Source organism: Saccoglossus kowalevskii, chromosome 3 (genome assembly GCF_978046115.1).
Source record: "Saccoglossus kowalevskii chromosome 3, keSacKowa6.1, whole genome shotgun sequence".
In the NCBI taxonomy this organism is placed as follows: Eukaryota; Metazoa; Hemichordata; class Enteropneusta; family Harrimaniidae; genus Saccoglossus; species Saccoglossus kowalevskii.
This window is the reverse complement of record NC_140643.1, coordinates 41,616,417-41,642,142: the sequence shown is the minus strand read 5'-3', so window position 1 is coordinate 41,642,142 and position 25,726 is coordinate 41,616,417. Positions and strand designations below refer to the sequence as shown.

The window sequence follows — 25,726 nt, the reverse complement described above, 5'->3', positions numbered from 1 at the left end:
TTCGCATTTTGTATATACCAGTCAGACACTGACAAGTAAGTAAATAAATGGTCAGGACATAGTCAACTCAGAATCACAGGTAGGCCCTGAAGGTAGCGTCATCATACAGCATTGATGAACGAAATTTGCACTACAATCTTATGCTTCTGGAGAACACAGTACAAGGAATAATACATAGAACTCCTGGATATGATATACTACAAAGTGGAAATAATACACCTATTTAACCGTTGTTGATTTTTGCATGAAAGTCCACAAAACAAACGACTGACAACAATCGCCAAGCAAACTACACAGTGTAGTCAAATCAGTGAAAACAAGATACCATGGACCCCATGAAAATGTAAATATAAAACAAATGTCAGTGAATACAATATTTGTCTTTAAAAATGATGCAGCCCCTATAGATCCCCGCCAGTTGTAAACTTTAAATTTCATTTTGAAATATTATGATATTGATTACCGCAAGAAGTTACACAGATAGGGAAAATGGCGTGGAAAAATAATGCTTTCATTTGTCAAGTTTATATGATAAATATGTGTGTATGTATTAAAATATGCTATCATAGTACACATGCAGATCATTCAATAAATAATAAACAATATTTTGCATGAACACGTTACAATCAGTCTACTTTTAACTATGCATTCCCAGATTTACACCGATTGTTAATGACACATACAACACTAAATTCTCAACTCCGATGAAAAGACAAGTTTCTGCCACTCATCAAGAAAGCTACTCACCGAGAAAGCCGCTCATCACAAAGCTACTAGTGAAATTAAATAAAATATGTTAGACCACTGTGTACATTTTTCTTATAAAGTAAATATATAATTTCTAAATTTTTATTAATGGATGGCTCTGTGTTACACATGGATTTCCAGCTTGTATTTTCATAAATTTTCTGAAATTACATTTGTATATGAAATCATTTTTGGTTTATATTTTGGCAAATTGTAAGGATTATTGTCACAATTCATGCAATGCAATAAAGGTGTTTTAGAGGTATTGTGTGTTTTCTTTTTCTTTAGCTAAATTGTGGTTACTATAATATTGTTAAATATTACCATGGCAACAAATAGTCAATTGGTGACTACTGCCAGAAATGCATTTCAAGAAAAAAATATCAGAATTATTAAAAGCAAATAACTGGTTCATCAGAAAATATATGGCGCAGGGGGTGCATTACACATCTCAAGTGAGCACCTGCAGCCATATTTGCTATATATTTGATAGCCATGTTTGGTTTGTAACCAGATATTTAACAATATGACCCCTGACCTCTATGAATGCATAATTAGGCATTTTACCTATTTCTAACTATAATTAATACATACACTTATCTATTTTAATCAGTCTATATATAAAACATAATTGAATATTCATGTAAATTGGATGAAAACAAAGTGGTGTAAGTACGTCCACACTATCAATATACTGCTACATCAACTTAATGTACACAGGTACTATGGAAATCAATTTTAACCTTGTTATAGTAACAAGGTATTGTGACGAATTAAAGAAAATTATTCAGACTGTGAATTCCTGTAATTTTAAAACCATTCTTCGGTGAGATATAACCAAACTAGCATTGATGAGATCATGCAGATTTTGAAATCCTAAGCTAATACATCTGATTTGAGATGAAGTATATTAAAAACAAAATCATACCTGCTTTTTTTTTTTTTGCCTGTATTCTGTGTGGTTAAATTGACAGCTACCAAATGATGAATATATAACAATTTACCCTAGCAATATGGAACACACATGATTGCACCGGTTTCCTCTTATACATAGCGACATGTCTCAGCTCTTTACACATTACTGACAAGCAACACAATACACATATTATTATGTAGTTTTCAGAGCTAATTCATCTAGCTGCATGTATGTTGAACATTGAAATTATTAATAATACAAACAAATATTCATTAATTCAGAATTTTTTTTTTTACTACTTGTATATGGACTTGAACATGAATATACATGTAACTTGAAAGAATAAAACGAAATTATAATTTCTAATATCCAGATATATATGAAATAATACTCTAATGATATATTATTCAGTCTGGCACACTATTCTCCCGTTCTCAAGACAGAGAGAGCTAGATATCATAGATGCCTTTGAGACAACTCAGATGAATTATCATGTTCAGTGATTATAATTTAATGAAGATAACCTTTAGTGATTACAATATCAGATATATGCTAATGAAATAATCTTGATATAGATTCTTATCAAGGGGATATGACATTTCACAACTTCTCTTATTAATTACGCATTAAGTATACCTTATACACTGCCAAGACACATCTACAGTTAATGCAATTTATTGAATACATGAAAACAACATGTTATGGTAGATTACTTGAAGGGGAAGCAATATAATTGTTCTAGTTTATTATTGTAGGTAATTTGAATTTGAAATGTTTTATAATCCTATTTAGTTCTAGACTTAACAGTACAGTCATAAAACTCTTCCCACACAAGAATACCATTTTACTCATACACTATGCAGACTCTCAATTTAATATTCACATGGAATTTATTCTTGTTATTTCTCTGATAAATAAAATATATAATATTATATGTGTTGCTACTAGAAATTGTCCCTATTTGATACATTGATATCATTAACACAGGAACTAAATCAATGTGACCGTCAGCGAAAAAAAAATTATTGCTAAATATTTTACAATATTTCCAGTTTGTCTTACGTGATATTAAAATCATATATGTTCAAATTCAGTGTAATCAAATAATGTAATTCCCCCATATTTAACATGACGTGACAAGATAAACACTGAGTACCTGTTAAAGCAGTGTACTGCAGCATGCAATGACAGATATTCATACCAGAATGAAATTTATTAATAATTTAATATCAATGAACTCTTTCTTAGTAGTTACATAGAATCGAATCGAATACTGATATTATTATGATGCATTTATTATCTGAGAAGGAAACTCAAAATTTATTATCTGAGAAGGAAACTCAAACTGTTCATGTTGCAGTAGTTATCACACAATAATAAGGGCTTGACAAGCTCAATTGAATCTACTATTTCATCACTGTCAAACAAATAATGATTAATAATAACTACATTGTATTTTGATAAATTTTTTCATTAAGTTGAATGTAGCTGTGAGAAGGTAACAATCATCAAGCATAACAATATTACGCAATTATGATATTTCAGTTATATAAATTTATCTCAATTCATTTATTCATCAATGAAGTGAATTCAAATAAAACTGTATTTGTGACAGAAAAATGCAATAATAATTTACATGCAAATCAGTGGATGTTAAATGTAGTTAGAAAAATATCATGGTATAAATAAACATATTTTACTCTTTACTCCATATTATTTTAAATGAACCTTCCCTCAGGGTATGAAAATAAAATAGAAGTACACATGTGACTAATAATGAACTGATCCTTTTAAGCCTGACAAAGTCCCTTTGTTTACTTCTGATGTTACCTTTATTCAGTTTCCAAGAAAAAAACTTATATTATTGGGAGAAGAAGTAACATAGATTGCTTCGACCCCCCCCCCTCATTTTTGTATTATGCTAATTATCTTACCAACAAATTTAATCAATATTTTGACTGCTATACAATAACCTTCACACGTCATGTGATGTCATACTCCCATTAAAACTAAGATACTATGAATTCTCCTCATCGTTACCATGACAATAAGTATGATCACTAGTCATTGACAGAGAATGAAGCTATCATCTGTGCATTTACTATACCATCTGCTCCACTCATTGTTATGTAAAATTTAAACGATGAGTCTTTATATGTTGTTATCATTAAAACATGTATTATCATATGTGACACATGGGGACTCATGATAACATGAATAAACACAAGCAAATTCAATTCTGAGTTTTCGGTAAATTTTTCTTATAATTAAGTTTTATACCTGTCAATTTACAAACCAGCAAAACCAGGCTTAGTTTAACCAGCAAAACCAGGCTTGGTTTAACCAGCAAAACCAGGCTTAGTTTAACCAGCAAAACCAGGCTTGGTTTAACCAGCAAAACCAGGCTTGGTTTAACCAGCAAAACCAGGCTTAGTTTAACCAGCAAAACCAGGCTTGGTTTAACCAGCAAAACCAGGCTTAGTTTAACCAGAAAAACCAGGCTTAGTTTAACCAGCAAAACCAGGCTTGGTTTAACCAGCAAAACCAGGCTTAGTTTAACCAGCAAAACCAGGCTTGGTTTAACCAGCAAAACCAGGCTTAGTTTAACCAGAAAAGCCAGGCTTAGTTTAACCAGCAAAACCAGGCTTAGTTTAACCAGAAAAACCAGGCTTAGTTTAACCAGCAAAACCAGGCTTGGTTTAACCAGCAAAACCAGGCTTAGTTTAACCAGAAAAACCAGGCTTAGTTTAACCAGCAAAAAATTCAAAAAACTGAGATACAAATATGTATTTACAATCTATAAACCATCAGAAATAAACCCAAAACAAAGCCAAAATAGCAAAATATCTTCAGATTTCAGAGGCTTTGTTCAAAGCCATTAACCCTTCCCATTTGCTCATAAAGTACACATTAGGTAAAATGAGAACCTGAACAACTGACGCATACTGCGTAACAGGTGTCTTATAATAGCACATGCAAAGTAGGGGAGATGATATTTACATAAATGGTTCAGTTCAACTAGGTTATAATGACAAAATACAAAATGTGATGCTACACCAGCTACACTGTTGCATAGACAGTGTTTTAAATAATTTGGTAAACACCTTTTTCTTGCGAGACTAAGTCGGAGAAGAAACAGCTGTGAACATTTCATTGGGATTCAATTTCAGGAGTCTTCCAGTAATCCACCAAACTATCAAATTACAAACAATTTCAGCTGGCACTTTTAATAAATCGGTTGATAAAATACCTTTATTCAATGTTTAATACCATCACATATTGTATTATACCAATATTTGATGGGAAAATACTCTGAAACGACAAGTGCATGTACATTTGGTGTTAATTAGGAAACTGTGGGACTGTCAAGATGGATATTCCACAGGTACAAGTAATAAACCAAATCGCCAAGACAATTTTAATTTTGGTGTAAACAACCCTTAATAACAGGTGTGTGTTTTTGTTGTCACACTTTTGACGTCTGCTGTAGCCCTGTTCAATTGGAGTAATCTCTATCAAATTAAATATTGTTGCTAAAATGTTAAATAAGGCCAGTTAAAATCAGTTAAAAATGTTTTTGTTTTTTTAGATTTTAGGTTTTTGTAAGAATTTTAAAAAATTCAGGAATAAGCACAAATTTAATGAACATTTTTGAATAAAAATAAAAAAAATTTCAGAAAACAAATTGACTAGAAACACATGTTTTATCTTAGCGTAATATTAGAAACACTACATACTATTACATGTCAACGTCAGCAATTCCCTGCCTCTTATTCCATTCTCACTTGGGTTGATCTAAGCTATCAATTTATATTATGAATCACATGCTGACTAGCATGACACGAAATGACCTCAATCTCTGTCAAACTAGATATTTCACTCACATATCAGTGACAGTCTCATCAATCAACCAAAATTTATATCAAAAGTTTTCTGAACCATGAATATGGAATTCATATATATGATTGAATCGTCCGTGTTTCATCTACTGGGATTTTATGGTTAATACATGTTTTTAAATTTCTATATTTTTTGTCTGATACCAGACTTCCTGTCACCATATAGCTTATAATACCAATGACAGCATGAGTACTGCATTGTAAATCATCAAAACCAAATAATGGAATGTTTAAACAAGCTTGATTTCTCAAACAACATTTTCTTTTTTTATATATACAGTATTATATTATGAATATTTATCAAATTGTACTTTTACAGGATGCAGACAGTCTCAAGGGATTTCACATTAAGATCAAATGATTGGAAACAATTCTAACTTTACCAAATGGAAGCATAATATGCTATTAACCTCATGACCTCAATTTCTTCCACAGAAATTAATGGATGCATTAAACCTTATATATCAGTATCACACTGTTTAAAATCACTGAAATTGAGACGTTACGCTGACCACTTAAAAATTATGAAAAATACAGGGTAGGAAAAAATATGGCGTTCATTGGGTACAACATATGTAATGTTTGGTTTATGTATGCTTCTATTGAAGATGCATCTATATTGTTGTGAAATCTGAAGGCAGCATTTCTAATGCATGACAGATAGGGTAATTTTATCTAAGAAAATAATGAAGATATAAATACCATGATCAATATGACATTAAGCCAGTATGATATAGATTAATATGTGACATTAAATTTCAAATTCATACTCATAAATATCAGATATAAATATATATAAATTATAGATTCATACTAATCATAATTCCAAAATGTATCAAACAATCAAATTTTCCCTTATATGGGGTATACTATAAAATCACTAACATCCTGTCATTAAACACAAATGTTCGCATAGCACAAAGCACAAAATGTTTTTTCATTGTCATTTCAACCAATAATCTCTAATTAAATTATTGCTACAAGTAGGAATAAGAAGTACAATGATATGGTTATCACGAGAACACCAGAAAGTATGCATGAAGGCAGTACCGTGATCATACCAACTGACATGTGATTGTATTTTCAATTGAATATGTTTGTAATGATTTGAGGCTATGACGTTTAGTTTAGTTATTTGAATAATGATATTGATACATTGTATGGAACATCTCGTGAGTATTTAGACTCAGTTCCAGGCCTAGCAGTTGAGCAACGGTACTTATTGCAGAATACCAATAGAATCTGACACTGGAAATGGGACACTGTCATTTCAAGAATAGGGAATAGAATCTGACACTGGGAATGAGACACTCATTTCAAGAGTAAGAAATAGAATCTGACACTGGGAATGGAACACTCATTTCAAGAATAGGGAATATAATCTGACACTGGGAATGGGAATGGGACATTCATTTCAAGAAAAGTGAATAGAATCTGACACAGGGAATGGAACACTCATTTCAAAAATAGGAAATAGAATCTGACACTGGGAATGGGAATGGGAATGGGACACTCATTTCTGAAATAGAATCTGACAATGGGAATGGGAATGGGACACTCATTTCAAGAATAGGGAATAGAATCTGACACTGGGAATGGGACACTCATTTCAAGAAGAGGGAATAGAATCTGAAACTGGGAATGGGAATGGGACACTCATTTCAAGAATAGGAAATAGAATCTGACACTGGGAATGGGACACTCATTTCAAGAATAAGGAATAGAATCTGAAACTAGGAATGGGACACTCATTTCAAGAATAGGAAATAGAATCTGACACTGGGAATGGGAATGGGACACTCATTTCTGAAATAGAATCTGACAATGGGAATGGGACAATCATTTCAAGAATAGGGAATAGAATCTGGGAATGGGAATGAGACACTCATTTCTGAAATAGAATCTGACAATGGGAATGGGACAATCATTTCAAGAATAGGAAATAGAATCTGACACTGGGAATAGGATACTCACTTCAAGAATAGGGAATAGAATCTGACACTAGGAATGGGATGCTGTCTTCATAAGATGAAATAAAAGAAAATCATCCACACTAGGAATGGGTCATAGTACTAACAAAGAGACAGCTGTCGTTCTTAGATTTGGTAATTTGACTGGCAATATGAAAGCAAACCTGTCATTCGTCTCAACAGCAGGATGATGCTCATATAAAAGAACATAATCTAGTCATTCTATGACTGCCATAATAAGGTTCCCAATCACGCAGCCACAATAGAAACCCTGTGATGATTTCACCATATCCACACGTACATGGCCAATTACAGTAGTGTTACTATTGTATCTAAATTTGTTGCTTGTATCATCTCATTGCGATATTTCAAAACTTCAATCATCAATCATTTATTTTTCACACATCTAGTATATTGTTTTTCAGTTTACATTTTGTTATGAACAGATTGTTTACAATACAATTCAATTCACAGTAACAGGTGTTGTATTTACATGTATGTCAAGGTATATATCAATATGTTCTAAATTGTCACAGAAGCACAAAACTGGTAATTTTCAGTTTAGTGGTTGGAAAAGTCTATTTTTATTGTTCAACATACAAACAGTTAAACCTACTTATAAGAACTATAAATACACTGATAAAAAACTATTGTGCATGGATAGCTTTAGTGATCAGACAAAGTTAAATTACTGTAAATAATACCAAATAATTTCCATCTACAACATCTGAAAAAAAATCTGAATTTTTTTTTACGAAAAGCAACAATCAAATCAGTATACATCTAAAAAAAATGCTGATGTGTAGTGTCTGTCATATCAAATAATTTTAAAAAAGTTTCCCAAACAAGTTTTGTTATTACGAAAAAAAAGTTATTTTATTGGAGATTGTTATTTTACTTCATTAGCCTTCGTTATAAGCCTTCATTATAAGTCTTCACATGTCTATGAACTATTCTATATATCTGTTTGCTTAGGGGCTTGCTTTCTTTCATTTATTTATTTATTCAAAAACTCAATCAATCAATACCTAAATATGGATGTCTTTTTATATCAAGTACATACAGAGATGATGCAAACTAGTAAATCAATGCATTTATTTTCTATTTTATGTAAACATCAGGTATAAAAAAAATTTTTTTTTTAAATTTCTGTAAATGAGGGGAATAAAAATATTGTTTTTCTACTCTCAGCTGTCATGTGGTATCATATAAGAGTAAAGTTAGGTTGGTATTAGTAAAGCAATTAAAAAAGCAATTCAATTTAGTTTTCTCAATTATTCAATAAGTACATGAATAAACCAAGTGCTATGATCACTGAAACATAGGAAATGATAACTCCAATCAGAGCAATGTAAACGTACGAGCAATTACACTTTTGAATACCAAGGTAGCAATGAACTAGTTTATTAATATAAATTTCCTAAATTTAATTGTACCATTTTTGTAGACAACTGTATCTTAAGAATTTGAACGTAGACTATAATAATACTACAAAGCTTGACTATAGACCCTTCTCTTGCTTCACATTTTGAGACAGTGAAATCCCTGATGTAACCATGACGTAAAGCAAGACTGAGATTAAAATCCCAAAGATTACAAAATAATTAAATATTTGAAATTTGATTAGAAAGCAATTTAGCAGTTGTGCTAATATTCTTTCTGTCAGTTTAGTCAATAGCAATATAATTTATTCCAAAAAATTCTACCAGAACAAATGATTGTTACATCTATAAAGCATTTAAACTGTGAACCAGTAAACACCTTGTACAGATCTCAATTATGTTTGCCAAGATACAGTATATGCCCTTAAAGTAATGGTTCATTGCAAACCAGTTAAGTTGCAAAATTAATGCACAGATTAATGATATAATAAATCCCCTCAAAAGGATTTATCTTACACACAATGTGACATGACAAGACAAGACTAGACTCAGCATCCTTTACACTACTGTGGAATACTTTATTTCCGCTGGAATAAATTTTCGCTGAAAAGACTCTTTGTATGGAATGTATTTTCACTAATTTTTTGACGAGTTTAATGTGAAATATAGGAAAAAAAGTATATTTGCTGAATTTTTTTTTCACAGAATCATCCCTTCAGCGAAAATAGCGAAAATAAAGTATTGTACAGTATATATATTCACTGCAGTGCGCATACACACAATATTCTTCACAGTATACACTGTTGACAGACTGTTTAGGCTATTGAATTTATTATACCTACAATGCTGATGTGTGTGCTAACAATCAAAGAAATTATAACCCAATACCTCACCAAGTCACAGTAGTTACAGGCAGGGTAAAATGTTTATAAATTGTATGCTTATTTAAAGTTTGTTTGTTGTCATAAATGACATGTTTACTTCTGACCAATCACATTTTTGGCACAAATCGCATGTTTATTCTGGACCAATTCTGATTAATCACAAGTTTTTGTCATGAATCATTTTTTTTTACTTTTAACCAATCATATTCGCTGACGCAAATAACACGATTGCTTAAATTGCTATTTTTTGTTATCAATCACAGTTACCATGTCATTAATAGTTAAAATAGTTAATATTAAATGTATTAAAAAAGACAATTTTTGATTGTGACCAGCATTGGCACATGATACCAAGTAATGCGATAGAATCTCTTGATAGTTTTCATTATTTTATATTTTATTAGTTTAGATGAATTAGTTTAAAAATACGAAGATGAATCAATAAAATTTACAATAGTTACAATATATATGTATATTGAAAATTGTTTTTTTTTTTTGCCTCCCTGTCTCAATTATTAATTTTACAAACATTTTAACCTTAAGTCCACTTCAGACACCATCCACAAAATAGCTTCATTTATGGTCTTTTTAGTTTACTCTTACTTTAAAATTAACTGGCTAAAAATAAATATTTCTACAGTAAAGTAAGTAAAGAGATAATTTATTGCATCCTTAGAAATACAGTGTTTCCATCAGTTTATAGCAACAAAAGTAAGATATTAAAAAACAAAATAACAAAATAACTATAGCAAATAATAAATGATAGATTTTAGTGTTTTTGTTAAGTATCTTTCTCGTTTCTCATTAAGAACGAGCTGTGTATAAATTCTCCAACAAGTTTGATTACATTTGTGTTAGAATTTTTCATTAAGTATGTAAATTTCTGTTGGTCAGTTTTTGTTTCATCAGGAAACTGTATATTTGAGAATATATCCATTCGCAGTGCGTGATATTTTGGGCATTTGATGAGGAGATGCATTTCATCTTCTATGTCTGCTAAAGTACATTGTTTACAAATCCTGTTTTCCAAAGAAATTTTAGGTTGGGTATGTCTACCCTTTTCTATTGCTAGGCTGTGATTACTTGTTCGGAATCTAGAGACAGAAATTCTATGTTTTAGATTCAGTATAATTAAGTAACTTTCAAAGTTGTAGTTTGTTTTGAATTGAGTATATGTTCTCAACTTAGGTTTATCCATAATTGTCTCCTTCCAGAATTCATTATATTTTTGTTTAATATTGTTTCCTATTCTCTTTATATTTTGTTTTGTTGCATTCAATTTGTCATTGATATTCTTTATATCTAATGTGTTATCTTCCTTATTTAACTCTTTGTAAATTGACATAATCCATGGGAGTTTGCAGTTTATCTGTTCATGGTATGCCTGTTTTGTTAAATTACATTCTGGAAGTTCTTTGATCCGTGCCAAATACTTTATAAGATTTATTTTGATGTCTACTAGTAATGGTAGTTCACCTATTTCTGCTCTACAAGCTAGATTTGATGAAAATTTATTCAATCCAAGCATTCTTTTACTAAATTTCAGATGGGTTTTCTCGATTGGTGTAATGTCCCATTTATTATTTTCTTGAATTTCGAAGCCCCATACATCTGATCCATATAATAGTATTGGTCTTATACATGTTTTGAATAGGTGTAACATTGTTTTGCAGTCAGTTTCTTTTTGCACAGAAGTCATCATTGCATATAAAGCTCTTGTGGCTTTGTCTGCCAAATTATTTCTTGTGTCGCTGAATTTACCATTCGACTGTAATGATACCCCAAGGTAGTTGTATGAAAATACACAACTAATATTTTGACCTTGATATGTAAATTTTTCAGTATTTCTCAAGTATCCTCTTTTAAATATTACAATTTTACTTTTTGACATATTCACTTGGAGTTTCCAATTTTGGCAATATTTCTCCAAATTATTGATTGATCTCTGTAAACCTTTATTTGTTTCTGATATTAAAACTAGATCATCTGCATAAAACAGTGAGCTAATTTTGATGTTATTAAGTTGAACTTGATCTATGTCATTGTTTTGTATTGGACTATTTAAGTCATTGACGTATAGATTGAAAAGCATTGGACTCATAACACATCCCCGTCTTACACCTGTGATAGTTTCAAATATCGGAGATATCTTATCACCGAAACGAATGCATGCCTTTGTATTCTGGTACATATTTTGAATTAATTTGTAGATATTTCCAGTAATACCATTATTTAGCAGTTTATAGAATAATCCTTCTCTCCACACTTTGTCAAACGCTTTTTTATAATCGATGAAGCAAGTATAAATTTTTTTGTTTTGTTTCAGATATTTATGAACTATTGTTTTTAAGACAAAAATGTGATCAGTTGTCCGGTACCCTTTTCTGAATCCTGCCTGATTGTTGTTTATGATATTCTTGCTTTCTATGAATTGGCATAGCCTAATATTTATTATTGTGCAAAATGTTTTGCCTATACAACTTGAAACTGCGACTCCCCTGTAATTATCTGGTTCAGATCTGTCTCCTTTTTTATAAATATGAGAAATTATACTGATATTCCATATATCTGGGTAAATAGCAGAATGTAATATATTATTAAATAATTATTTCAGAGGTTTAATTAAAACATGCCCAGCATATGGAATGTAAGTGTAGACGAATTTATCTCCATAATTATCAAATGCTCTAGTTTCAACTACAATAGGGTATTTACATTTTAAGGGTGTGAATAGGTTTACAAAAGGTATACAACAGGGATTGACGGGAACAAAGCCCATCATTGTGTGGTCTTATAGGGTTATTCCAGGGTTATTCCTATAATAACATGGTCCTAGTATTGATAGCACATAATTAATTGTATTGTTGTGCGTAAGTATGAACTGCAGCGAACTGACTGACCGATATTAGTAAAAAGACAGTTTTCACATATACTGAGTCAGACTAGGAACACACAGTTCATCTATTCAGATTTTAATGCACTGTCATAGTCTCACTTAGAAGGAAAATCACATCTAAGAATTTGTCAACAGGATTAAATCTTGATCTCATTGATTACCAACTTTTCTCACAGGCAAGTCATAATCATTATGACCTCCAGAGCTTATTTACCATTTGTTATAGTATTCCAAGTTATGCCCTTGAGGAAAGACAACGTAATTTGATTGAATAGCTTCATTATGCCGACACTTTTCCCAAAGTCAGGAGCTTCATCGGGTTTAACTATATGACAATTAGAATGGCAGGAGCTTTTACTCCAGTCAGATAGAGTTAGGAGATAGTTTAATAATATGGCAAATAGAATGGCAGGAGCTTTTACTCCAGTCAGATAGAGTTAGGAGATAGTTTAATAATATGGCAAATAGAATGGCAGGAGCTTTTACTCCAGTCAGATAGAGTTAGGAGATAGTTTAATAATATGGCAAATAGAATGGCAGGAGCTTTTACTCCAGTCAGATAGAGTTAGGAGATAGTTTAATAATATGGCAAATAGAATGGCAGGAGCTTTTACTCCAGTCAGATAGAGTTAGGAGATAGTTTAATAATATGGCAAATAGAATGGCAGGAGCTTTTACTCCAGTCAGATAGAGTTAGGAGATAGTTTAATAATATGGCAAATAGAATGGCAGGAGCTTTTACTCCAGTCAGATAGAGTTAGGAGATAGTTTAATAATATGGCAAATAGAATGGCAGGAGCTTTTACTCCAGTCAGATAGAGTTAGGAGATAGTTTAATAATATGGCAAATAGAATGGCAGGAGCTTTTACTCCAGTCAGATAGAGTTAGGAGATAGTTTAATAATATGGCAAATAGAATGGCAGGAGCTTTTACTCCAGTCAGATAGAGTTAGGAGATAGTTTAATAATATGGCAAATAGAATGGCAGGAGCTTTTACTCCAGTCAGGTAGAGTTAGGAGATAGTTTAATAATATGGCAAATAGAATGGCAGGAGCTTTTACTCCAGTCAGGTAGAGTTAGGAGATTGTTTAATAATATGGCAAATAGAATGGCAGGAGCTTTTACTCCAGTCAGATAGAGTTAGGAGATAGTTTAATAATATGGCAAATAGAATGGCAGGAGCTTTTACTCCAGTCAGGTAGAGTTAGGAGATTGTTTAATAATATGGCAAATAGAATGGCAGGAGCTTTTACTCCAGTCAGGTAGAGTTAGGAGATAGTTTAATAATATGGCAAATAGAATGGCAGGAGCTTTTACTCCAGTCAGGTAGAGTTAGGAGATTGTTTAATAATATGGCAAATAGAATGGCAGGAGCTTTTACTCCAGTCAGGTAGAGTTAGGAGATAGTTTAATAATATGGCAAATAGAATGGCAGGAGCTTTTACTCCAGTCAGATAGAGTTAGGAGATAGTTTAATAATATGGCAAATAGAATGGCAGGAGCTTTTACTCCAGTCAGGTAGAGTTAGGAGATTGTTTAATAATATGGCAAATAGAATGGCAGGAGCTTTTACTCCAGTCAGGTAGAGTTAGGAGATAGTTTAATAATATGGCAAATAGAATGGCAGGAGCTTTTACTCCAGTCAGGTAGAGTTAGGAGATTGTTTAATAATATGGCAAATAGAATGGCAGGAGCTTTTACTCCAGTCAGGTAGAGTTAGGAGATAGTTTAATAATATGGCAAATAGAATGGCAGGAGCTTTTACTCCAGTCAGGTAGAGTTAGGAGATTGTTTAATAATATGGCAAATAGAATGGCAGGAGCTTTTACTCCAGTCAGGTAGAGTTAGGAGATAGTTTAATAATATGGCAAATAGAATGGCAGGAGCTTTTACTCCATTCAGATAGAGTTAGGAGATAGTTTAATAATATGGCAAATAGAATGGCAGGAGCTTTTACTCCAGTCAGATAGAGTTAGGAGATAGTTTAATAATATGGCAAATAGAATGGCAGGAGCTTTTACTCCAGTCAGGTAGAGTTAGGAGATTGTTTAATAATATGGCAAATAGAATGGCAGGAGCTTTTACTCCAGTCAGGTAGAGTTAGGAGATAGTTTAATAATATAGCAAATAGAATGGCAGGAACTTTTACTCCAGTCAGATAGAGTTAGAAGATAGTTTAATAATATGGCAAATAGAATGGCAGGAGCTTTTACTCCAGTCAGGTAGAGTTAGGAGATAGTTTAATAATATGGCAAATAGAATGGCAGGAGCTTTTACTCCAGTCAGGTAGAGTTAGGAGATAGTTTAATAATATGGCAAATAGAATGGCAGGAGCTTTTACTCCAGTCAGATAGAGTTAGGAGATAGTTTAATAATATGGCAAATAGAATGGCAGGAGCTTTTACTCCAGTCAGGTAGAGTTAGGAGATAGTTTAATAATATGGCAAATAGAATGGCAGGAGCTTTTACTCCAGTCAGATAGAGTTAGGAGATAGTTTAATAATATGGCAAATAGAATGGCAGGAGCTTTTACTCCAGTCAGGTAGAGTTAGGAGATAGTTTAATAATATGGCAAATAGAATGGCAGGAGCTTTTACTCCAGTCAGGTAGAGTTAGGAGATAGTTTAATAATATGGCAAATAGAATGGCAGGAGCTTTTACTCCAGTCAGGTAGAGTTAGGAGATAGTTTAATAATATGGCAAATAGAATGGCAGGAGCTTTTACTCCATTCAGATAATCATGGCGGAGACAAGCACTAAACTTATTCTCTGTACACGACAATATACGAGTACAGCTTGTTCATTCAGAGAGAGATTTACAACCCATGCAAAAATTTCAAGAGTTTTTTTAGGATGCAGTAGCTGCATTCTGCAAGTCAATTATTATTCAAATTTTATTTCATATTGCTCTGTAATAGCTACTCAGGGACTGGTTAATGGTACTCTTAAAGTCTGCTCCAATAAATGCACACATGATGTTGCTTTTAACAGTATCCATAGAAACAGGGTGGGAAATGGCAAAAAATCAAACAGAGAAATATATACTCTATCAATATGAAATAAGAGTATACTTGCTTTTAAAATAAAGGCAATCAAATTAACTAATGTTAAAAAACATTAAAATTTGTTGAAATTAAAATTTACTGACACAAATTGAAGGGCGGTGTAATTTGTCAGGGGCACAGGAATTCCTCAGGGCCATCCACATTTACTCAACTTAAGCATGTAGAATAATTGTCAGGCACCTAGCTTCACTGAACTAAAACAGTTGAAAAGTATAAACATTTATTCAATATTGAAGCATATGTTAAGGAGATTGTGCATATTGATTTAGCAAATGTGGATTGAAATACTTGATAAATATTGGTGAACCGCGAAAAAGTCTGGTACACTGAGTAACCTTAAGGAGGTTGCAATCAATATTTATCTTTGGTCACAAACCAACTATTGACTGGAAGCCAAGATTAATATTTACTTGTCAGTTCTACAAACTGAATTTGAAGAGCCCAGAAGCAGTACAAGATGGCACCACATGTATGCATTACAATATGTAAATATAATCAATACCCAGGGTTAGACCTGTACTATATGATATTTCAAACCATCCAAATACTTGTTTATTTGTGATAACAGAACAAGCATGGCTGACATGTGTCAACAATCTGCTGCATCCTGAAACTAACATTTTCCCAGTAAGAAAGCTGTTATATTTTACACATCTTAAATAAAGTTCATTATGCTGGTGGGTTTTGTTCATGGCAGCCAAAGAAAACATTTAAATCACGTTTTGGGTGTGATGCAAGTAAAATGTGCTCAAACTTCGGTCTGAGATTAAAAGGTCAATGATCTTTTTACTGGAGTATGACTAACCAACAGCACTCATTCATCATGTCATTCAGTGACATATTTGTAATAGCAACCTAGTACAATATAGAGCCACTTCATTTTTATTTTCACTAAAACAGCATTTTGATTATTTATATATTTGACCAATATTTTACAGCCCTAATCCCAATTCTGAAAAGATTTCTTTAAACGGTAATACACATGTATATGTATATCAATGATTTATAATACACATCAAGGGTTTCCCATTTGTAAATCGGGGGACTAAGGATTTTGTGAAGAAAAAATTATTTTAACTGAGTTTAAAAGAACAAATTTTCGTGATAAATATAAAATAATTGGAAATACATTCTAATAAGGATAAGATAACAATAAAATTATAATTATTTTATTTGTGTTGTTATTAATATTACTACATAAGTTGTCATCAGGTATATGTGATTTCCTTGTAATTAATCATACTCAATGGGGTGGGATGATTCAAGAATTAGCATAAGGTTGTTCACAAATAATTGGAAGCCAAAGTAACTCTACCCCTCAGTGAGTAAATAACAAAACTCAAATGGCGACATAAACACTCCTGGAAACATGTTCACTTGAGAGTACCATTAGTGCAATGTATCAGCTTTAAAATCAGAAATTGTTCACAGTTCACAAACTACCCTCAATTAATTAAATGTTATATTATTCAACATTCATTCAAACTGCTATCCATCCTGATTTTTTTTTATTTTCTTCCATTTCTCTTCAAAATATTAATAAACACTTTATAAATTTAAAATGACAATTAAAAAGAACTTGACCAATCACATTAAGTTTACAAATGCATGGTAGTAAATCAACCAATGATTGATGATTCACTCGTAATGGATTTTACCAAATGGCTTCTACAGCCAATGAAAGCATACTCTGCATTTGAATCAAGCATGAGTGTCTTACAGGGAAGATTCTAATTTTTCATATTTTATCATTTTTTATAAAAAAATAACATTTATGCTTGTATGAAATTCACTATAACATCAACAGAGAGGAGAAGAAAATAATATGTATCTAGAGTTGTTGAAAAACTTTCAATCAATAAATTTGGATATGATATCAAACAGACTGAAGATGACATTGTCGCCACCAGTGCTTATTTCTGCTTTGAAAGTCTGCAAAATGACGCTGTAAGCTAACTTAGGTGGCAGTGGTTTTATGACAGTGAAATATGATAGGTTGGATATCCAGATAAATAACAGCACATTTTACATTGTAATATATATAGCATATATTAATTAACATAGGATGAAAACAATAATATGTGAAAGAAATAAAATACTTGTGTTGTTGTTCCTAGCAAGTGCCAGTATCACCATTATTATACATAACCATTTACCTATGCTATGGTGTCTATTTTATGATGTCCCCAAATGACTGAAAAAGAAAATTAAGGCAGGAAAAGATTTCCCATGAGATATGAATGGATTAGGTGTGCATGTCTTTTGGTTGAATTTAACTACACCTACATGAATACTAACATGGCAACTACTAATGGGACTGTTCATCTAATAATATCACTCATCGTCATGGCACATTCCTCCATATTGAATTTAGATATCGCAATTACCAAAGATATATATGACACTATACTATAATAAGTTTATTTGTTAGCACAAATAATGTGATATGTTTACGTTCCACACTAACTGCATGTACATGTAATAAACTCCTAACATGTATGAAAACTGACTGTTTGCATTTAAGATCATTTTTATTTTCCTGCTATATATTGTTCATGATCTCACTAATAACTGCCATGCTGGCGCCAGTCCTAAGGGAAATTACATGAAAGTCTCTAGCAGATGCACATTGATCCCCAAAATTGGTGTGTGAGCTAACCTTTTTTTCAGAAATATAGTTATCAAAGGGAGTAAATTTCTTGATTTTCAGACTCAAGGATTTTTCACAATAACAGCACCATTATTATGATTACTGACACTAGCCAAAACCCTCCAGCGATGAGGTTTGATTTCTTTTCCTGGCTGTAACCATGCTATGCACTGATGTAGTTTATAATGAGCTAACAACAGTTTTAGCACTGCCAATCAAACACCATAGCATGCACAGCATATCAGATTGCATGTTATCATGGGAGTCAATGAAAGAGAGCTCCATTTCACAGTTGTATTAAGCTTCACTCAATACTGCAAGAAAAATTACCATTTACTGCCACTAGTCTACCAACATAACATACCTCAATAGGGTTCTCTTGCATAAATATCATTCATAAATTTTATTCAAAGACAGCAATTGTTTATTCAAGGATGGAGCCACAAAGTATTATGTAAACAAATCAGTATTGCAAATTAATATTTTATTTTGTAATGATTAATTAAGTTTCATGAAATTAACAACAATGACGGTTATGAAATGAAAACAGTCAGCTGTTATAACCCTTTCACGGGCAACTCGTTTACCCAATTCATATTCATGAATTGTGGAAACCTGGCAACATGAAATCCTTGCATAATTTTTCAAGGTAATACATCACTCAAGGGTGAGACATGTTGACATTTTTATTTGCAGCACAGAACAAGATAAAAAAAAGTCAGAACAGTATGAAAAGGAGTAACTGCAGGCTTTCTACTCCAGAAGAAACTATTGACTCGCTGTATGCCAGATTAAAACTGTTATCAATAAAATAAATGCAGCCATCATTTCCATATCTTCTTAAATTACTTTATGATAGACAACTTTAAATTACATTGAGTAAGGAAGTCTGCGTTTGCTGATAACAATGTGATATTAAAAAGATACTTATATTTAGTATATCATTTTAAAGTACATTCCCCCCTCCCAATAATATCTAAAAATAAATGATAATGGAGTGGGATGTAGAGTAATATTGATTAATCAGCTGTATAAATAGTAAGTACTATTCATATAAAAGTATATTGCTCAATTCTCTCTCTATTCTTAATTCATTTGACAAACTACATATACTTTCATTTAACTACAGATTACATAATTTTAGCTGAAGTTTACCTTTGCTGAAAACCACTATTGATATTAATGACTAGCAATGCAGTGTACATGTATATGCCATTAAATTCTATTTTATTTTTTGAAAAACTTAATACTCAACAATAAATTTCAGCACACATAGCTAAAGCTAACAATCCATGACTTTCACGCCTTTGACCTGACCTTATGTGACCTTGCCACACATAGCTGTATACAAGACACAGTAAAACTGACTGCCTCGATCCAACCATACATGTACATAGCTGAGAGTGATCAAGACACTGTTTTACTCATTATCTTGACCAGACCACACATTTTCTCTTATTACATATGATTTAATACAGACCACTAGAAACAGTATTATTGAACAAAACAAGCCACAAGTCAGAAAACATAGTCAGAGATACTACTACAGCTCATATTTGATTCAAACTACCTTTTCACAAATGCAATTTGTTCCAGTCTGAGAATTATTCCTCCCTTATGTTGTGTGCCAAATAATGGACAAAAATAGGAACATTTATAATCATATTCAGGCTGACATTTACAAACTTTTCATGGTTGAGAAAACATGTACCTATAGTAATTTAATAATTGTCAGAGATTAAACCATATTCTAGTCACTGAAATACACACACACACTAAGTGTTTGCAACATTATCAAGGGTTCTAATTTATCACCTATTCCCTGATACAAGTAGCTACATCCGACTAGGTTAATTATTATCTAACTTTTTATCTATTTTACAGGTAATATTTTATAATCTGTCTGTCCTTGCTATTTTATATGAGTAAACACACATTGAAATCGAGGCATCACATTATATGTTGATTCACTGGCATTACCGATATGTGTAAGAAAATGATATTTAAAATATTCGTTGAATAGCACTTACATACACACAAATAATTCACTGCACAACAATATGGTACTCCTCATACAACAATAAAACTGGTGGTCAATAGTTTCTGACAATACAATAGCCTCTTAGACTGCCATTGTCATGCTTCTCAAATTAGTTTTTTTTTTCTATAAATTTTAAATACCACAAAATCATAAATTATTGACAATGAAAAATTTAAATACTGATATTTTGATTCTCGCTCTAGAGTTTAAAATGAAGTGAAGCTATAATTATCAAATATATGTGATAATATTGTATTCCATAATTTATAAGAAAAGAAAATATCTTAATAATTTGTAACTGATAGAAAATGCAGTTTTAAATGACCTCTATAAACTCTGGTGAACAGTTTAGACAGGTATTTTACTGCTGCTGAATACTTACTGGAATTCCAGACCAATATGGTGTGTCTCGGACTTTAAGTGAAGGTGAAATATTTAGCATAACAAATCCAAAGACAGTGACAGTAGCACCTAACAGAACCTGTAACATAACTAAGCATACTGGTAGTGTACAACACTGCAGATGATACTTCTTATGTTTCTCCTTGAGAGGCCTAACCGGAGTGTGAGTATCCGAATGTAAGTCCTCTTGTACAATATTTTGCGGTACTGTTGTATTAAGACTGGCTGCCTGGGATCTTGTTGGGGTGTGATAGGATGCAGTACTTGTGTTACTCCTAGGTGTATGATGAAGTGAGGTAATACTCCTACTGTCTTTACTACCCAGTACAGGGTTAGTATCGACAGACTCTTCTATTTCAGTCATTCTTCTTCAGATTCTCTCAATAAAATTACACAATTTATTAGTCCACAGGAAATGTCGATATCACGTGAATCTGTTGGAAGAAAAAAATGTACCAAATTTATGCTCAAATCATTACCCAGAATGCACTTGGAAATGTATAACCATGGATGTTTAAATTCTTCAAGGTCACATTTAGACAATAACAAATACCCTCTTGAGAAATATGATCATATTTCTCTCATGAAATAATTACAAAATACTGTAGTAAAACATACAAACATGTGGTTAACACTTGTTTTAAGTAAAGCTGTCAACTTTAAGTACAAGAATATTGTACATACCACACAGCACAAAGGTTAACTGCCTTCAAGGAATCTCTTGCTGGGAGTTGAAGTTATTTTTTCCTATCTCTGGGACAACACTGAATTACACTAGTTAAAAAACACCATCTCTTCAGTTCAAAGTAGGCACATTATTACCCCTTACTGAACCACTATTGATAACTAGATTCTGGAATGTCCAGAACAAGGACAGGTAAACAGATACTATTTCAGTGATATACGTTGAATATAATATTATCACAGATCATTCACCACTCCATACTCATGGTAGTATTTATAATTCTATAATATCAAAACTAGCAAGTCAATAATGCAGAAGACGGCTAAGTACCATAAGTTACTTTCAGTGAAACGAATACCATGAAAATACCTTTTTTCCAATATTTTACATTCAAAAATCAAAATGTCATTTCAGTAAAAATTAATTCCAACTAAAATAATATTTTACAGTAAACATAATATATACTGTAAATATGCTAATGACCATCATGTAAAACACATACCATGCATGCATACATGGTGTTTAAGTGTTGTACATGTGATGAGGTCCTAGATGTGAAAACACAGCTAAAATATTTGACAAGAAGCTTCACAGCAGTATTCCGATTCAAATGCTAATATTAGAGTACAATAGCAGAGAGCAACAAGTCACTGTCAATGACTCGTCCCCGTTCCGTTCATATTTGAGTGACATATACATTCAAAGCAGATCATGACCGAAAAGCACCTGCATATGTACAACACATTGTTCTAAATCTGAACAAAATCCATCCATGCATGACTGAGATCAGGTTCCGGAATTGTGAAAATACGTGATTTTGATGCATTTTCGGCCTTAAAATGACCATCATTCAGCGATTGTTAAGCGGATCATGAAACAAATGCACATATCTATTTGTGACATGATGTACCATGTGTGTGTGAAGTTTGAACTTGATCAATCCAGACATGTCTTGGATACTGATCCAGAACTGAATTTATTAAAACAAAATGGCCGCCAGTCGGCTATTTCAAACTTGATTCGAAAAAAAAATGACGTGCATCAAGGTCCTATTATGTTTAATATATGTACCAAATTTGACTGAAATCCGTCCATGCATAACTGAGATCCGGGTCCGGAATGGTGAAAATGTGCGATTTCAATGCATTTTCGGCCTTAAAGCGGCCACCATTTGGCTATCGTTAATGAGATCATGAAACAAATGCACATACATATTTGTGACATGATGTACCTTGTGTGTGTGAAGTTTGAACTCGATCAATCCAAGCATGTCTCAGATACGGATCCAGAAGTGATTTCTTTAAAACAAAATGGCCGCCAGTTGGCCATTTCAAACCTGATCCCCCCCAAAAAAAATGACGTGCATCAAGGTCATATTATGTTTAATGTATGTACCAAATTTGAACAAAATCCGTCCATGCATAACTGAGATCCGGGTATGGAATGGTGAAAATGTGTGATTTTGATGCATTTTCAGCCTTAAAATGGCCGCTATTCGGCTATCGTTAATCGGATCATGAAAAAAATGCATGTGCATATGTCCCATATAATGTGTGATGTATGAGTGAAGTTTGAACTTAATCGGTCCATGCATGTTCGAGATACAGGTGATCACGGACGCACGCACGGACGCACACAGGGCAAAACATAAGTTCCCGTTTTCGGACTACATCCGAACGGGGACTAACAAAATACGGTCTATATGTATCCTCTGATGTTATAGCAGTGTAATAAAGTTATTATCAAAATATGGTCTATATGTATTCTCTGATGTTATAGCAGTGTAATAAAGTTATTATCAAAATATGGTCTATATGTATTCTCTGATGTTATAGCAGTGTAATAAAGTTATTATCAAAATATGGTCTATATGTATTCTCTAATGTTATAGCAGTGTAATAAAGTTATTATCAAAATATGGTCTATATGTATTCTCTGATGTTATAGCAGTGTAATAAAGTTATTATCAAAATATGGTCTATATGTATCCTCTGATGTTATAGCAGTGTAATAAAGTTATTATCAAAATATGGTCTATATGTATCCTCTGATGTTATAGCCGTGTAATAAAGTTATTATCAAAATATGGTCTATATGTATTCTCTGATGTTATAGCAGTGTAATAAAGTTATTATCATTATAATGATTGGAAAGATGGATGAATGACTGTTAGGGACACTTTAAAACAAGGTGTCAAATGTCATGTCAAAAGGTCATGACATGCCAAAGTGTAGACAATGTAAATCACAAGTTTATAAGCCTAAACAGTTATAATCAAATTAATTTGACAGGTCTCTGACACATCCAAGTCACTAGGCAATTTAAAAGGGTCTTTTTACTCCAGGTCACATTTTTTACCCTCAATAGGTGTCTTAATATTGAAACAAGTTTGACAACTTCCTCTCATCAAGCCTGAACTTTAAATTTACTGTTACAGGTAACCACCATTCATAATGCAAACAAACATTAATCAGACCGGCATACAGCCACTCAACTGTGAGCTAGTAAAATATTATGTGGCTTATAGAACCCTGTAGGTAAATAGGTCAAACAAATTTTTAAATACAACTGATAAAAAAATGCGTAAACATGCACACACAAGGAATAACAAAAAGAATCAAAAGCACAAAATATTAGTAGTCATGAAGTTGATTTTTCCACAAACAAATGTTATATAATTTCAATTAATGAAGCATGACTGGTTGATTGTGTAACACCCAGCAGGGCACTTTACATCAGATCAGAAGACAAATGTAGGTCTAAATTTGTAACAACCTTCAAGGATGCACAATTTATGAGGACTATTCGAATTAGGACAATCCAACATTGAAATCTACGTTTATTTTGAAGGTGGCTTATCAATGTTCAAAGAGAAAAAAATTCACTTTAGTTGTTGTCTGAACATACAGGGATATTAAGCTATTTTTTTTCAAACCCAGAAAATTCACTTAGAGTTTTGTCAAAAATAAAGCATTGTAAACTAATGAGGAGAAAGGAAAGTGCCTTGCTACCAGCTCTTTTATAATTATAGAATAGAATTTTCAAGAATGTGAACTAAACTAAAAAAGCAACGTCTTGCAGGTCCATGGCAGAAAAGAGCGATTTGAGGCGAACACATCCCTGCAAAGTTAGAAGGCCGTGAAATTGTGCTGTTGTGAGCGAACACGCCCCGAGTGCAAAGTGCATAACCCTTACACACGACTAATACAGCGTCCACGATAAGTAGGCAATAACATAACATTGGTCGGTAGCGCCGACCACCTAAGAGATGTGCACCGGACAACGTAATGACGAGCGGTAGTGTTAGCAACTAGTACGCCGGATATAGGCTGCCAAAAACCTAGGTTACCACAGGGTGACCGACGAGAAACAGTGGAATGCGGGTTTTTTTTCTGATCAGGGAGGTGCATAAACGTAACCTAAATACTTTCAAGTGCATACAACTGCAACGCTAGAGAAATATACGAATGCCAAGACCAAATAACAAAATACCGCGACATAACACAGAGGTTTATAATCATATTTCGATATTATAATACACCACCTTTCAAATCAAAACACATAGTCCAGTGGAATAAGGAAATTGTCTGGCGAATAGTATATTCAAGCTGTGTATGTATCTACGTAGTGCAAACTATGTAGTAGACGACGTTACCCTACCTCGTCCGCTGCTGACAGATTGCAACCATCGCGTCACCGAACACCGGCGAGAGGGGATCGCTTCCAGGCTTCCGGAGATCACCCGTAAATATTCCTCATTTCTCTGTCTTCTTTTCAATTTTAGTAACCGATATATACTGCATGAATTGTTTGACTCACGTTAATTCAAAAGATTACAGCCAGAGTCCGATTTGTTGACACGAACGACCGATATTACATAGACAACAATATGCAATACAGGTACATCTCTTCGATGAAAAGGGAAAATGAAGAACATGGCACCCCTAACCAACTATTTAATATTCAACAAAGTCTCCCCAGGTTGCTGGCGTTTGAGCAGACCCAACCAGAATATTTAGATAGTTGGCACAAAACACTAAACATTTTTCGGTATTTTTTTTCCAAAAATATGTTTGTTTTTTTAGAAGATACATAATATAATACAGTTGAAAGCGTTATAGTCATCGTGAATATGTCAAAACATCTGGAAAAGTGCCCACATTAACGAAATAGCTTGTTGATTCCCTA

The 25,726-nt window shown here is 32.6% G+C and overlaps 1 protein-coding gene across 1 annotated transcript in view; it reads right to left on the bottom strand.

The window, feature by feature from the left end:
- Nucleotides 1-25,478, bottom strand: part of LOC102804340 (sarcospan-like) — a 46,743-nt gene extending 21,265 nt beyond the window's left edge. The window contains exons 1-2 of the mRNA XM_006819247.3: nucleotides 25,199-25,478; nucleotides 20,834-21,287 (exon numbers count right to left, since the gene is read on the bottom strand). Coding sequence (XP_006819310.1) covers nucleotides 20,834-21,217 — 384 coding nt within the window. The 5' untranslated portion in view covers nucleotides 21,218-21,287; nucleotides 25,199-25,478. The remainder of the gene's footprint in view (nucleotides 1-20,833; nucleotides 21,288-25,198) is intronic.
- Between the last annotated feature and the right edge of the window lie 248 nt (nucleotides 25,479-25,726).